At 45.6% G+C, this 17231-nt stretch overlaps 1 protein-coding gene across 2 annotated transcripts in view; it reads right to left on the reverse strand.

Annotated features, from left to right (window-relative positions):
* The window catches only part of NHEJ1 (non-homologous end joining factor 1), a 175297-nt gene extending 158066 nt beyond the window's left edge, over window positions 1-17231 (reverse strand). Inside the window, exons 1-4 of one of the 2 annotated variants that reach the window (XM_040358173.1) lie at window positions 17151-17231; window positions 13443-13639; window positions 8839-9048; window positions 2125-2263 (exon numbers count right to left, since the gene is read on the reverse strand). In XM_040358173.1, coding sequence (XP_040214107.1) covers window positions 2125-2263; window positions 8839-9048; window positions 13443-13628 — 535 coding nt within the window. In that variant the 5' untranslated portion in view covers window positions 13629-13639; window positions 17151-17231. The remainder of the gene's footprint in view (window positions 1-2124; window positions 2264-8838; window positions 9049-13442; window positions 13640-17150) is intronic. The other variant, XM_040358174.1, reaches the window with a different exon arrangement.

The raw sequence follows: 17231 nt of genomic DNA on the forward strand, positions 1-17231 counted from the left end.
GGGGCTTCAGGAGAAGGGGACTTCCTGTCCCACTTCTTCCTTCCGCCGAGGGGCTGGAAAGGCGATTAGCTTAATCGCCTTTTCACAGCCCCTCCCTGTAGGCGAGCGCCTGTCCAATCGGACGGCCTCGCGCATGCGCACTGCCCCTCGCGCATGCGCAGTGGGTGCCCGGCCGTAAAGCCGAAAGCTGTCACTGCCGGGTGCCCACACTAAAAATGAAGACGCCGGCCAGCGAGGGGGGGCGAGGAGCGGAGCCCCGGCCGGCGCGTCGCTGGAGCCGTGGAGCAGGTAAGTGTCTGTTTATTAAAAGCCAGCAGCTACACTTTTTGTAGCTGCTGACTTTTAATAAACTTGAAAAAAAAGGTGGAAAACCCCTTTAAGACCAGTAAAAAAAAAAAAAAATGTATCTTGAAAACAGAAAACAGGTCAGAGGATACCGTATTTATCGGGGTATTGCACGCTCCGGCGTATAGCGCGCACCCCTAATGTGGACCCGCAATTCCTGTAAAAAAAACATTTTAGTACTTTTTGGTGACTTGCGCGGCGTCCATCGGCATTCGGCCAGGCTCGGCTTCGCTCGTGCTCACGCTCTGTGACGTTTATGCGTGAGCACGAGCGAAGCCGAGCCTGGCCGAATGTAGCCGAGTGTACTGCACCCGGTATATGTCGGCGCAGGAGTTCAAAGCGCGGGAAGCAGGTATCGGCGTATATCGTGCACCCACGATTTTCCCCTTATTTCAAGGGGAAAAAAGTGCGCGGTATACGCCGATAAATACAGTATATGCAACGGATTTCAGTGACTTACAACTCCCTTTCATTGGGACAGCAGGCTGTCAGGTTGGTGATCAGCAACTATTCTAATTGTTTTATACAACTGCTGCACCCCATTATACAGGGGGGGGGGGTTAATGATTCTGTGATCTTCTGCAGACTTTGTAAGTTTGCCCACTTACAAAGAATTGAAGGGTCTATCATTTTCATCATAGGAGTATATTATATGATAAAGACAGAATATCAACCAAAAATTTGATCCCCTACCAACCAACAATAATTCTGCCCCCCACACAATGCTGTATCTTGGCATGGGCCAACAAGGCCCAGGCCTAGGGCAGCACTTTGCAGGGGGGCAGCACGAAAAGAGTCCTTTTAGTGTTGTGCCAGTCTTGGGGTGGACTGGGCCGGGAGGCAAATCAGTCTAGTGCCCCCATAAAGCAGCCACACTACTGCCGGTATAATAATACTGGCAGGGACACCATCAGGGGGGGAAGCCCATACACATGGAGGGCGCTAGGGCGGCAGACCCCCATCCAATGAGTTGTTGTGTGGCATAGCTCCTAACTGTCCCTGATTTCGAGGGACTGTCCCTCATTTAGAGCAATGTCCCTCATTCTCCTCATTTGTCCCTCATTTTGGTCTGATCCACATAGTTGTATATAAAATGCACTTTTTATGTTTCAAAAAGTGTTCCCCAGTGGTAAACCTTTCATCCAATTTCTAAATCGCTGCATTTGTACATTTTAAAAGCCAATATAAAGGAAAAGTAGTGGTAAAAAGACCTTGTGGATTTAATTTACCTTTTTTTGGGGTTAATTCTCCTTTCAGGGGGTGTGGCTACATACATTTGTAAGTAGGTGTCCCTCATTCCCATCTCAAAATGTTGGGAGGTATGGTGTGGACGGGCGGCGTTCCGCAACTGGGGGCTGGGGCTTTGCGTCGCTTCTAGTTGTGACTGTTCTATAATAACAGTGGACCTCCCACCTGAGTTCTCAGCTAGAGAGAGACAGATGCCATGTCGGGAGGCTAAAAACTGTCAAAAAGTCAGCTGACGGGCTCCATAGCAAAACGAGAAGTTAGAGTAAATTGCTGCAAATTAAGGGGACTCTACTGCCCCCCCAAGGCCCTTAGAACTGGTGTCCTCACTGGAAAATGTCAGGGCGTGTCCTAAATGAGGGTGTGGTCTTGACGGGAAAGGGTGGGAAGGGGTGGGTCATATTTAAATTAGGGGGTCACAAGTTTCGTCAGGGCTAGGGCAGCACAAAACCTAAATACACCACTGCTCCCACAGACTGGCTACAGTAGGTTCTCATGTGCTAAGCATAATGCATACAAGACTGACCCTCTTACCTCGAGTCAGCACAGCCCCGCTCTCCTGGTACTCCTGAATTTCGGCATCTTTTTGGAGCAGTAAAGTGCACAGCTCCTGGCTCTGATAGTCCAGAGCTTTCGTCATACACACCAGAGGCTGGACTAAATGCCGACACACCTGCCAATCAAAACACAGGAGAGGGTCAGAAAGAGCCGCATGCAACAAGTCTACAAATGCAATACACACATTAAGACAAGTACCCAATGAGGGGGATAGTATAGTATATAGCATAGGATGCATTAAGGTGAAAAAACAGGAACCTTTACAACTCCTTTAACCACTTCTCTACTTTGGGTGTTTTTCAGATTTGGTGTTTACAAGACTAAAACATTTTTTTTGCTAGAAAATTACTTAAAACCCACAAACATTATATATTTATTTTTTTCTAACAACCTAGAGAATAAAATGGCGATCATTGCAATACTTTTTGTCACACCATATTTGCGCAGCGGTCGTACAGCGCACTTTTTTGGGAAAAAAATCACTTTTTTGAATAAAAAAATAAGACAGCAATAAATTTGGCCCAATTTTTTTATATATTGTGAAAGATAATGTTACGCCGAGTAAAATGGTACCCAACATGTCACGCTTACAAATTGCGCCCGCTCGTGGCATGGCGTCAAACTTTTACCCTTAAAAATCTCGATAGGCGACGTTTAAAAAATTCTATAGGTTGCATTTTTTGAGTTACAGAGGAGGTCTAGGGCTAGAATTATTGCTCTCGCTCTTACGATCGCGGCGATACCTCACTTGTGTCGTTTGAACACCGTTTTCATATACGGGCGCTACTCGCGTATGCGTTCGCTTCTGCGCATGAGCTCTTTGGGACGGGGCGCTTTAAAAATTATTATTTATTTTTTTTCTTATTTTTTTTATTTATTTTATTATTTTTTACACTGGAAAAAAAAAAAAAAATGATCACTTTTATTCCTATTATAAGGAATGTAAACATCCCTTGTAATAGAAAAAAGCATGACAGGTCCTCTTAAATATGAGATCTGGGGTCAAAAAGACCTCAGATCTTATATTTAGACTAAAATGCAAAAAAAAAAAAAAAAATTTGAAACTGTCATTTTTTCAAATGACAAAAAAAAAAATATGTTTCTTTAAGAGGCTGGGCGGGACTGACGTTTTGACGTCACTTCCGCCCAGCAGAGCTATGGGGACGGGTGAAGGAGATTTTTCCTTCAGTCTCGTCCCCAGTCACCAGACGAACGGTCCCGATCGCCTCCGCCGCTACCGACGGCTACGGTAAGCGACGGAAGGCGCGGGAGAGTGGCGGGAGGGGGGGGCCCCTCTCCCGCCGCCGATAACGGCGATCTCGTGGTGAATCTGCCGCGGAGACCGCCGTTATCCCTAACAGAACCGCTGACACTAAAGATTAATACCTTGGTTGTGGCAGCAGCTGCTGCCGTTGCCGAGATATCGATCTTTAAAGTTAGGCCGTATAAAGACGTACGGCGGTTTAGAAGTGGTTAAAGAGATTGTAAAGTTACATTTTTAACCTCTTGACCACTGGGCACTTAAACCCCCTTCCTAACCAGATACATTTTCAGCTTTCGGTGCTCGCACAATTTGAATGACAATTACTCAGTCATACAACACTGTACCCATATGAAATTTTTGTCCTTTTTTTCACACAAATAGAGCTTTCTTTTTGTGGCATTTGATCACCTCTGGGTTTTTAATTTTTTGCGCTATAAAAGAAAAAAAAGACTGAAAATTCAGAAAAAAATAATTCTCGTTTCTGTCATATTAGCAGGTTATTTCTCACACACAGCATATGCATACCACAAATTACACCCCAAAACACATTCTGCTATTCCTCCCGAGTATGGCGATACCACATGTGTGAGACTTTTACACAGTGTGGCCACATAGAGAGGCCCAACATGTAAGGAGCACCCAGGCCAATCCTGACATTCCTCTCCTACTTGTAAAAATCATCATTTATTTGCAAGAAAATTACATAGAACCCCAAAACATTATATATGCTTCTTTAGCAAAGACCCTAGAGAATACAATGGCGGCCATTACAACTTTTTATCTCGCACGGTATTTTCGCAGCAATTTTTTGAACGCGTGTTTAAAAAAAAAAAAAAAACGGTTTTGTGCTTAAAAAAAACACAAAACAGTAAAGTTAGCGCAATGTTTTTGCATAATATGAAAGATTAAGTTACTCTGAGTAAATAGATACCCAACACCCTTTAATATTGCACACGCTCGTGGAATGGCGCCAAACTTTGCTACTTAAAAATCCCCATAGGCAATGCTTTAATTATTTTTACTAGGTACACGTTTTTAGTTACGGAGGAATTCTAGGGCCAAAACAATTGCTCCCGCTCTAACGTTTGCAGCGATACCTCACATGTGTAGCTTGAACACCGTTTTCATATGTGGGCGGGACTTACGTGTGCGTTTGCTTCTGCATGCGAGCACACGGATACAGGGGCGCTTTAAAAAAAATATATATATATATTTTATTGTTCATTTTAATTTATTTATTTTAGTTTGACACTTTTTTCCCCAAAAATACATTATTTGATCACTTTTTTCCTATTATAAAGGAATGTAAACATCCCTTGTAATAGGAATATAGCATGACAGGTCCTCTTTACAGTGAGATATGGGGGGGGGGGGGGTCAATAAGACCCCACATCTCACCTCTATGCTGGGAAGCCTGAATTAAAAAATGAAAAAAAAAATTACCCTGGCTTCGATCGTAGTGGCGAGTATTGCGGGGTATTGGAGTATTGCAGGGTATTGCAGAGTATTGCGCAGAGTATTGCGCAGGGTGTTGCAGAGTATTGCGCAGGGTGTTGCAGAGTATTGCGCAGGGTGTTGCAGAGTATTGCGCAGGGTGTTGCAGAGTATTGCGCAGGGTGTTGCAGAGTAATGCGCAGGGTGTTGCAGAGTAATGCGCAGGGTGTTGCAGAGTAATGCGCAGGGTGTTGCAGAGTAATGCGCAGGGTGTTGCAGAGTACTAAAACACAGAAAAAGTGTGGCGCTAAAATAAAAGTCTAATAACGAAAATCCATATGGTAGGACAGCTTCAAATGATGAAATAAACCAAAGTCCATAATGTAATCCAACCCATGAAGGAGAGGAAGATCAAAGGAAAATGCAAAATCCTTGACAATGGAAATGGAATGAAGATCTGCTTACCAGATGATGAGACCCGATTAGGTGTATACCTATCAAGTCATACAGGCTTGTGGGGTATCAGAAAACCCTGTGTCATCAGTGGAAGAGATGAGCTTGTTACTGCATGGATCCTTGCTTCTATGTAGAGCAGTGCTGATAGAAGTTCTCAGATTTTGAGATGAGGATGGTTACCAAAGGAAAATTGAGACACACATAGCGTGATACTGCATATGAATCAATAATTTATTGAACAAAGGGAAAATTACACTCACATGTGACTGGAGTTTAAAAAGCGCTTAAACGAAAATTGGCAGAAAGGTCAGTGTCTTCTCCCGACGCGTTTCGTTCAATAGAACATCGTCCTTAGTGCCCCAGGACGATGTTCTATTGAACGAAACGCGTCGGGAGAAGACACTGACCTTTCTGCCAATTTTCGTTTAAGCGCTTTTTAAACTCCAGTCACATGTGAGTGTAATTTTCCCTTTGTTCAATAAATTATTGATTCATATGCAGTATCACGCTATGTGTGTCTCAATTTTCCTTTGGTAACCATCCTCATCTCAAAATCTGAGAACTTCTATCAGCACTGCTCTACATAGAAGCAAGGATCCATGCAGTAACAAGCTCATCTCTTCCACTGATGACACAGGGTTTTCTGATACCCCACAAGCCTGTATGACTTGATAGGTATACACCTAATCGGGTCTCATCATCTGGTAAGCAGATCTTCATTCCATTTCCATTGTCAAGGATTTTGCATTTTCCTTTGATCTTCCTCTCCTTCATGGGTTGGATTACATTATGGACTTTGGTTTATTTCATCATTTGAAGCTGTCCTACCATATGGATTTTCGTTATTAGACTTTTATTTTAGCGCCACACTTTTTCTGTGTTTTGCTTCATTTTTACAAGATTGATCTAATTTTGTGGTGGTGGCTGCTCAGTGTTAGTATTTTAGGCAGCGCATTGACCGTATAGACACATTGTGTCTTAACATTTTTTATTGCAGTTGCAGGGTACTGCACAGGGAGTTGCAGGGTACTGCAGAGTATTGTACACGGAATTGCAGAGTATTGCGCAGGGATGGATGGCTGGATCTGTGACTGCAATTGTCACAGATCCAGCTGCTGCTCCGCCCCCCTCTCCTCTCACACTGTACCGATCGGTACAGAGAGGGGAGGGAGGAACCGGCATCATCACATGACGCCGGTTTGTTTACAAGTGATCGCTCCGTCATTGGACATAGCGATCACGTTGTAAACCGCCGCTATCAGCGGCGATTTACCGGGATGCACCGGGAACACGAATGATTCCAGGAGCGCGCCCCAGGGGGGCGCGCGGGAGCAAGATTCTGGGAAGACATCCTCCCAGAATAACTCGACCGTGCTGTAAACGTATTTTGTCTATAGCGTGGTCGGCAAGAGGTTCATTAACCACTTCTCGTCCAACACCAGTGCCTGACCTCACATATGTGCTTCTGGAAGAATGGTCAAACATTCCCATAGACACCCTCCTAAACCTTGTGGACGGCCTTCACAGAAGAGGTGAAGCTGTTATATCTGCAAAGGGCGGGGCCAACTCAATATTGAACCCTACAGACTAAGACTGGGATGCCATTAAAGTACGTGTGTGTGTAAAGGCAGGCGTCCCAATACTTTTGGTAATATAGTGTATGTGTTAACAAAGCAACTGACCTTTTCTTTGAGAGTAGAAAACCATATTAAACAGGTCATATAATACATTATTTAATATCGGTTTTACTTTTATTATATATTCAGGACACGTTGAACCTCTGACTTGCCCCAGCTACTGTACATTATAAAATCATCTGAAACAAAGCAAAGGTTTACTTGATGCACAGCGCCACCTTGTGTTTAATTATCATACAACTTCCTTTGAAGAAAGAAGACTTGTGATTGGTGGTTGCCGTCAGAAAATGATAGCTGCCAGGTTGTCAGGCTCGGGGCCGTCTTTAAAGTTTATTGGACCCTGGGCAAAAAAATCTTGGGGCCCACCCATGTAATTTTGCTCTCCACCTGCTCTGAGACATACAATAAATATCGGCTAGACTTAAAATCAGTTTACAGTATCAGATCAGGCAGGGATTGTGACTGGTTGCTAGAGGTTACAGCACACATTACGGCTCACTGATTAGTTGCTAGAGGTTACAGCACATGATGTCTTCTTGTTGATTGGTTGCTAGAGATTACTGTACAGCAATACTGCTCACTGACTGGTTGCTAGAGGTTACAGCAGATCATCTCTTCACTGCAGAGGGGCATGATCTACATATGAATGCCGCCTTTATTTACATATGAATGCCAATGCTATTTACATTTGAATGCTGCAGTTATTTACATATGAATGACGATTATTTACATGTAAAAAATAAAAAATTGCAATGACCACCATTTTATTCCCAAGGGTCTTTGCTAATAATATATATATAATGTTTGGGGGTTCTGAGTAATTTTCTAGCAACAATTTGTAATTTTTACATGTAGGAGAAAAATGCTGGAATTTGCACGGCATGGAAGTAGTTAACCACTTCCCGCCCGGTCAATGGACAATGGACGTCCGGGAAGTGGTTGTGAAATCCTGACTGGACGTCTATTGACGTCCTGCAGGATTTCATGCCGGCACGCGCCCGTACGGGCGCGCAGAGTGGCGATCGGTGGTGTCAGTCCGGCGAAGGCTCTTTACCACGTGATCAGCCGTGTCCAACCACGGCTGGTCACGACGTAAACAGGAAGAGCCGTTGATCAGCTCTTCCTCACTCACGTCTGATAGACGCGAGTAGAGGAGAGCCGATCGGCGGCTCTCCTGACAGGGGGGGGTTTACGCTGATTGTTTATCAGCGCAGCCCCCCCCTCAGTTGCCCACACTAGACCCCAGGGAAGCCGCCAGGACCTCCAGGGATTGGAGGAAACATGTGGATGGCTAGGTACATCCCCCATGGCCATCCACATGTAAAAAATATGCACAATAGATGCCAATCAGTGCCTACAAATGGGCACTGACTGGCACTATGGGCACTGATTGGAAAAATTGTAAATAAACAAGTGCCACCCCTCAGTGTCCACCAGTGCCACCCCTCAGTGTCCATCAGTGCCACCCCTCAGTGGCCATCCATGCCCAGTGCCCACCTTTCTGTGCCACCCATATGTACCCATCAGTGCTACCCATATGTACCCATCAGTGCTACCCATATGTACCCATCAGTGCCGCCTATGTGTGCCCATCACTGCCGCCTATGTGTGCCCATCACTGCCGCCTATGTGTGCCCATCACTGCCGCCTATGAGTGCCCATCACTGCCGCCTATGAGTGCCCATCACTGCCGCCTATGAGTGCCCATCACTGCCGCATACCAGCGCCGCCTATCAATGTCCATCAGTGCCACCTCATCGGTGCTCGTAATTAAAAAAGAAAACGTACTTATTTACAAAAAAATTAACAGAAAAAAATAAAAAGTTTATTTTTTTTCTACATTTTCGGTCTTTTTTTTAGTTGTTGCGCAAAAAAATTTCTGTTCAGTAGAAGACTCACCGTGGTGACGCTGGCCTCCTTACAGTGGAACTCCCAATAAAAAGGAAGGCCAGACAGCTGGCTCTTCACCAGCAGCATCAGCGTGTTCTCTGTCCGCTGACAAGAGAACCGGCCGTGTCCGTCTTCCGCGGAACCCAGCAAGGGAAGGAGGAGCCGAGACAGGTGGGAAAGGAAAGAAGAGATTGGCGCCTTCAGCCTTTTATTGAGCTCCTGCACAAAAAAACATGGAGAAGGAAAAAGGTGAGAATGTCTTTAGCCAGCCCTAGACAGAGATGGTGGATGTACAATCGATCACAAATCTACTGAACATAAAGTGATTGTAAAGGCAGATTATTTTTTTTTTTAACCAGTTAAGCCCCGGACCAATATGCAGCCTAAAGACCCAAGGTGTTTTTACAGTTCGGGACTGCGTCGCTTTAACAGACAATTGCGCGGTCGTGCGACGTGGCTCCCAAACAAAATTGGCGTCCTTTTTCCCCCCACAAATAGAGCTTTCTTTTGGTGGTATTTGATCACATCTGCGGTTTTTAGTTTTTGCGCTATAAACAAAAATAGAGCGACAATTTTGAAAAAAATGCAATATTTTTTACTTTTTGCTATAATAAATATCCCCCAAAAACATATATAAAAACATTTTTTTTCCTCAGTTTAGGCCGATACGTATTCTTCTACCTATTTTTATTAATTTTTTTTTTTTTTTACTACTAATGGCGGCGATCAGCAATTTTTTTCGTGACTGCGACATTATGGCGGACACTTCGGACAATTTTGACACATTTTTGGGACAATTGTCATTTTCACAGCAAAAAATGCATTTAAATTGCATTCTTTATTGTGAAAATGACAGTTGCAGTTTGGGAGTTAACCACAGGTGGCGCTGTAGGAGTTAGGGTGCACCTAGTATGTGTTTACAACTGTAGGGGGGTGTGGCTGTAGGAATGACGTCATCGATCGTGTCTTCCCTATAAAGGGAATGACGCGATCGATGCGCCGCCATAGTGAAGCACGGGGAAGCCGTGTTTACACACGGCTCTCCCCGCTCTTCAGCTCCGGGGAGCGATCGCGACGGAGCGGCTATAAACAAATAGCCGCGCCGTGGTCCCGGATCGCTCCCCGATCGGACCCCCCACCCGCTAATAGGCAAGGATGTACATGTACGCCCATGTGCCTGTACGTGCCATATTGTGGACGTATATGTACATGCGGGGGTCGGGAACTGGTTAAACACACGTTATGTTATACTTAGCTGCTCTGTGTAATGATTTTTCACCAATCAGCCCCGATCCTCCTCCTTTCAGGTCCTTCCACCTGCCAAGTGCTCCCATAGCAAGCAATCTTGTGTGCTCGCTCCTGAGCCGACACTGTATGTCCATTGAGGGGGGCTAAGCCCCACCTTTCTGTCTCTCCTCACTGGTTGTGATTGACAGCAGCAGGAACCAATGGCTCCCACTGCTACCTCTCTGGCCAATGAGGAGAGAGAGCATGTTGTACTGCGACAAGTTGGCTCCCCTGAGTGAATCGCTGTCATTATACTGAGAAAAATGAGAGGGGGAGGGGAACAAACCCTGGGATTTTAAAGGTGTCGAATTCAATTAATCAAGTAAGTATATTAAAAAACAAGATTATTATTTAAAGGAGTTTTCCACTTTTTTTTTTAAGTTTATTAAAAGTCAGCAGCTACAAAAAGTGTAGCTGCTGGCTTTTAATAAACTGACACTTACCTGCTCCACGGCTCCAGCGACGCGCCGGCCGGGGCTCCGCTCCTCGCCCCCCCCCTCTTCATTCTTAGTGTGGGCACCCGGCAGTGACAGCTTTCGGCTTCACAGCCGGGCACCCACTGCGCATGCGTGAGCGGCAGTGCGCATGCGCGAGCAGCGCCGTCCAATTGGACAGGCGCTCGCCTACAGGGAGGGGCTGTGAAAAGGCGATTAAGCTATTCGCCTTTCCAGCCCCTCGGCGCAAGGAGGAAGTGGGACAGGAAGTCCCCTTCTCCTGAAGCCCCCACTCCCCCCCCCAAAAAAATGACATGCCAAATGTGGCATGTAAGGGGGCGAGGAGTGGGTTAAGAGGAAGTTCCATTTTTAGTTGGAACTCCTCTTTAACATAATTCAACATTAAAATTTGAACAGACAGATAACCATCCCAAAGAACATGATATGCTCAACAGAGAGCCAGGAAACCTGTACCAAATTCGCTCGACATGTTTCGCTCTGATCGAGATTCATCAGGAGCTATACAGGTCATGCTGGAAATAGAAAAACAAACAATCAATAAGCTCCTGATGAAGCTCGATCAGAGCGAAACATGTAGAGAACGAATTTGGTACAGGTTTCCTGGCTCTCTGTTGAGCATATCATGTCCTTTGAGATGGTTATCTGTCTGTTCAAATTTTAATGTTGAATTATGTTAAATAAACTTGTTTTTTTACTATACTTGATTTATTGAATTCGACACTTAACCACTTAAGGACCGGACCAATATGCTGCTAAATGACCCAAGGGGTTTTTACAATTCGGCACTGCGTCGCTTTAACAGACAATTGCGCGGTCGTGTGATGTGGCTCCCAAACAAAATTGACGTCCTTTTTTCCCCACAAATAGAGCTTTCTTTTGGTGGTATTTGATCACCTCTGCGGTTTTTATTTTTTGGGCTATAAACAAAAATAGAGCGACAATTTTGAAATAAATGCAATATTTTTTACTTTTTGCTATAATAAATATCCCCCAAAAACATATATAACAATTTTTTTTTTCCTCAGTTTAGGCCGATACGTATTCTTCTACCTATTTTTGGTAAAAAAAATCACAATAAGCGTTTATCGATTGGTTTGCGCAAAATTTATAGCGTTTACAAAATAGGGGATAGTTTTATTTTTTTATTTTTTTTTACTACTAATGTCGGCGATCAGCAATTTATTTTGTGACTGCGACATTATGGCGGACACTTCGGACAATTTTGACACATTTTTGGGACCATTGTCATTTTCACAGCAAAAAATGCATTTAAATTGCATTCTTTATTGTGGAAATGACAGTTGCAGTTTGGGAGTTAACCACAGGGGGCGCTGATGGGGTTAGGGTTCACCTAGTGTGTGTTTACAACTGTAGGGGGGTGTGGCTGTAGGTCTGACATCGATCGAGTCTCCCTATAAAAGGGATCACTCGATCGATGCAGCCGCCACAGTGAAGAACGGGGAAGCCGTGTTTACATACGGCTCTCCCCGTTCTTCAGCTCCGGGGAGCGATCGCGATGGAGCGGCTATAAACGAATAGCCGCACCGTCGTCCCGGATCGCTCCCCGCGGGAATCCGACTGCCGCATGTAGCGTGGGGGGTCCCGATCGGACCCCCGACTTACGTCTAGGCAGGGACGTACAGGTACGCCAATGTGCCTGTACGTGCCATTCTGCCGACGTATATGTACATGCGGCGGTCAGGAAATGGTTAAAGGTGTCGAATTCAATAAATCAAGTAAGTATAGTAAAAAACAAGTTTATTATTTAACATAATTCAACATTAAAATTTGAACAGACAGATAACCATCCCAAAGAACATGATATGCTCAACAGAGAGCCAGGAAACTTGTACCAAATTCGCTCGACATGTTTCGCTCTGATCGAGCTTCATCAGGAGCTATACAGGTCATGCTGGAAATAGAAAATCAATAAGCTCCTGATGAAGCTCGATCAGAGCGAAACATGTAGAGCGAATTTGGTACAGGTTTCCTGGCTCTCTTTTGAGCATATCATGTCCTTTGAGATGGTTATCTGTCTGTTCAAATTTGAATGTTGAATTATGTTAAATAAACTTGTTTTTTTACTATACTTGATTTATTGAATTCCACACTTTTAAAATCCCAGGGTTTGTTACCCTCCCCATCTCCTTTTTCTCAGTATATATTTGGGATGTGGTGTCGTGATTTGATCTTCTGTGCCTCACAAATTAATCGCTGTCATTATACATCGGGTGCGTACACATTGATTTGTGGGCATTCGTGCCCATTAACAAAATGGGTGAGCCAACCAGCTCTGAACTTTGTATAAATGTCAATGGTCCCCCCCAAAAATGTCCAATCTGTCCACTGCAAGGTCGCAGCTTTGCTAAAAATCGCAGATCACCGCTGATGTCACTGCCATCAGTCGGGGCAGCACGTCATCACAACTTCCAAGTCGGGATCTGCCAGCTGCCCCGATTGATGCCAGTCTCAGCGGGCCACCGAGACTCTCCCCGCCCCAGTGCTCCAGTGAGCGTGGAGAAGAGGAGAAGCAGAGAGGAAAGACGTTGACTGACAGTCAGCAGCTTTCCTCTCAGGGATCTGTGAGAACCGAGCCATCAGCAGCGTTCGGTGTCTCGGTTCTCAGTGCGGAGACGCCAGGGGGACAGATGGAGAATCAGTCTGAGAACCGAGCCATCAGCGGCGTTCGGTGTCTCGGTTCTCAGTGCGGAGACGCCAGGGGGACAGATGGAGCATCAGTCCACCGAGGTAAGTATGAATGAAAAATACAAATTTAACCCATACTTCTCTTTTAAAATTCTTTCAGTTTGATTTAGTGAAGCCCTATGTGTGCCCATCAGTGCCGCCTATGTGTACTGGAACTTGACTGACCTTTGACCTTTCCAGTATGACCTCAGCTCCCGCCTCCTCACACCAGACACGGCTGAGGTCGGACAGCAGCAAGCAGTACGCCGAGTCTGTGAAATGGACTTTACATAAGTAAGTGCACTCAGCAATCTGCAGAGACTTCCATGGCAGAGGGAGGAGGCGGGCGTCCATGTCCGTTGACACCGCCATAGTCCGACACCCTGGGAGAATGGAAAAGCAGACACATGAGTAGAGCTATCTCTTCACTAACACAATGCACATATTTATTTTAGAGACACATTGGAAGAAGTAAATCATACAGGCAACTACAATAAAAGGGCCGCGCTCATTACCGCGTGATCGGTGAATTTGTTAATCAATGGAAACATTATTTGAGAACGCTGCAACTGACTAAAGTCAGAAATCTAGTGAGGATTCAGAATCAAAGAGAACTGCAGCCTCATATCATATGATTCTGTCTGGTGCAACCTCCCTCTAATGCTCCAGTATGCAAGAACAGTAGCTCAGTGCTTAGCACATCTGTCTTGCAGCACTGGCTCCTGTCTAATTTGGCACGTAGTCTGTTTATGTATACTGCACGTGTGAGGCATGGTCCTTAGATCCAAAGCTCGAGGACAGGGATTGAGGTGAATGCACAGCATGTAAAGTGCTGTGTAAATCGACAGCCCTATAAAAATTCCTCTAAAGGTATATTAACCCCCTAGAGGGGTTAATTAGAAAGCTCCCAAACGCAAGGAGCTGTGCCGAGAGTGCGCACCCCCAGTACAGTTAATGCCGGTGTTCTGCCGAGATGTGTCCCCCTGGTGGATAATATCCGCCCTGGACTGTGAAGGCACATCGCTCTAGCTCCGAAAATTGACGAACAATGCCGCACGCTCCCGATGCTCGCTCCACTCTGCAGGGGGCGGGTGTATTACAATTATATCATGTAAGGGGTGGATGCCACAAACTCCCCCATCAACAGTGCAAAACTCGCCCTTCTTTTTATACACCCGCCCCCCCCCTTGCAGACGATATAATAGTAATACACACGCCACGCCCCCCGTGGCGTGCGTATTACTATTATATGACGATTCGCCGCTGCCGCCATTTTACTACTCCCCGCACTCCTCCATAGTAAGCATACAGTGAGAATGGGGCAAGCGGACATCTTGTTACACCCACCGGAGTTTTACATTTCTCAGTGTATCCTTACTATGGAGGAGTGCGGGGTGTAGCAAGATGAATGAATGAATGACTTGTATAGCGCAACGCATGCGAACTGAATCGCCTCTGGGCGCTTTTTCCAGCCAGTATCTGCTTGGTTGGTGCGGTCATTTTTACCCCGTAGGATCATGACACGCTAGGGACACACAGTCATACACACATATATACATATATACTGGGCCAATTTGGACGAGATCCAATTTACCTACCAGCATGTCTTTGGAGTGTGGGAGGAAACCGGAGTACCCGGAGGAAACCCACGCAGACACAGGGAGAACATGCAAACTCCAGGCAGATGGTGTCGTGGTTGGGATTCGAACCAGCAAACCTTTTTGCTGCTAGGCGAAAGTGCTACTCACTGCACCACTGTGCTGCCCAGATGGCGGCGACGAAACGTCCCAGGGGGCAAGCGGACATCTTGTTACACCCACAAGAGTTTTTGCAATTTACACTTAGGGCCAGATTCTCTTACATCCGCGCAAGTTTGTGTGGGCGTAACGTATCTGATTTACGTTTCGCCTCCTCAACTTACACGGGCAAGTGCTGTATTCTCAAAGCACTTGCTCCGTAAGTTGCGGCGGCGTAGCGTAAATCGGCCGGCGCAAACCCGCCTAATTAAAATTTGGATCAGGGGGGCGTGTTTTATGTAAATCTACTGTGACCCGACGTGATTGACGTTTTTCCCGAATGGCGCATGTCCCGCCCGTGGAATTTCCCAGGGTGCATTGCTCCAAAGTACGCCGCAAGGACGTCATTGGTTACGACGTGAACGTAAATGACGTCCAGCCCCATTCACGGACGACTTACGCAAACGACGTAACTTTTTCAAATTTCGACGCGGGAACGACGGCCATACTTAACATTGGTACGCCGCCTCATATAGCAGGGGCAACATTACGCCGGGAAAAGCCTAACGTAAACGTCGTAACTTTACTGCGTCGGTCGGGCGTATGTTTGTGAATTCGCGTATCTAGCTGATTTACATATTTCGACGCGTAAATCAGCTTACACGCCCCTAGCGGTCAGCGGAAAAATGGCCGTTACGATCCGACGGCGTAAGAGACTTACGCCTGTCAGATCTAATGGATAGCTATGCGTAACTGATTCTAAGAATCAGTCGCATAGATACGACGGGTCGGATTAGGACTTACAACGGGGCAGCGCCATGTACGCCTTAGTAAGTCCTTTCAGAATCTGGCCCTTAGTATTTAGAACTCTGTCTGACAGCTTAAATGATGAATTTTAAAAGCAGTGAACTTCTGTCAGATTAGCAAACCTGTGAGATCCGCAGGCTTGCCGCTGCTTTTAAAATTCAACATCTAAACATTCATAGGGCGTTCCAAGTCCTGAATTTCACAATATAAACTCAGTTTAATGTTAAAAAAAGTGTCAAATGCAAAACTCCGGTGGGTGTAACAAGATGTCCGCTTGCCCCCTGCATCGTTTCGTCGCCGCCATCTTGCTACACCCTGCACTCCTCCATAGTAAGAATACACTGAGAAATGTAAAACTCCGGTTAGTGTAATAAGATGTCCGCTTGCCCCCTTCTCAGTGTATCCTTACTATAGAGGAGTGTGGGGTGTAGCAAGATGGCGGCGACGGAACGTCACTTCCATTACACATTCTGACTAGGGATGAGCTCTGGCGTGTTCGCACACTCCACGCGCCAGGAAGTCGGCACTGCGCTAATCACAGGCAGTGAGACATTTCCCGATCTCTGCAGTCGCGCATCAGGACAACGTCTCTCTGCCTGTGATTAGCGCAGCGCCGTGCCCACTTCCTGGTGGGCTCTGCACGTGGAGCGTGCGAACACGCCGGAGCTCATCCCTAATTCTGACGGGTCACCTAATCTGATGAAATAACGGCGCCCTTTTCAAAGTCGCGCCAATTTGAAGGGGCGCCATTGAAAAGAAAAGGGTGCGACTTTGATGTTCAAAGTCACATGACAAGTAACACAAGTGTGAACGAAGGAGTTTTTTTTTTTTTATATAAATTGGTGAATTAGGACGTTTTTATATTTTGTAAATGTTTATTAAACGTGTTATAGTGTACGGTCCAAACTTAGAGACGTCGCCCCTCCCCCCCTCCTCCGAGCCCACACCAAGTGACACCAGAAGATCGCAGGGGTCACTTGCGGATCTCTTACTGTAGTCACACCGGTCAGAATCTGTTTGGAGGATATAAAAACAGACAAATACAATCTATAAAAAAAAACAGATAATAAAACTAATAATAATAAACAAAATAATAATAATAAAAGTGGGTGGATCCTCAGGCATGGATCGACAATTGATTGGCCCCATTACTGTATTGCAGGTTGCTATGGGTTACCTCTGCCCTGTGTTTACAATGATATGTATGAAGACAATGGCAGACCTTCCCCAGATCACAATATAGACTTCTATAGAAGAAATGACAAAGCAGCAGAATGAGCCCCAGAGAACATCAGAGAGCAAATCAGAACACAGCAAACTTCAACCCCACCATCCCACCAATCACCCTCACCTTACCTGCTGCCAACCAGTCCGCCACATACAACCTTCCCTCGGAAAACACTGCCCCGAACAAACGTTCCTAGACACAGAT

The sequence above is a fragment of the Rana temporaria genome, chromosome 6 (genome assembly GCF_905171775.1).
Source record: "Rana temporaria chromosome 6, aRanTem1.1, whole genome shotgun sequence".
NCBI classification, from domain to species: Eukaryota; Metazoa; Chordata; class Amphibia; order Anura; family Ranidae; genus Rana; species Rana temporaria.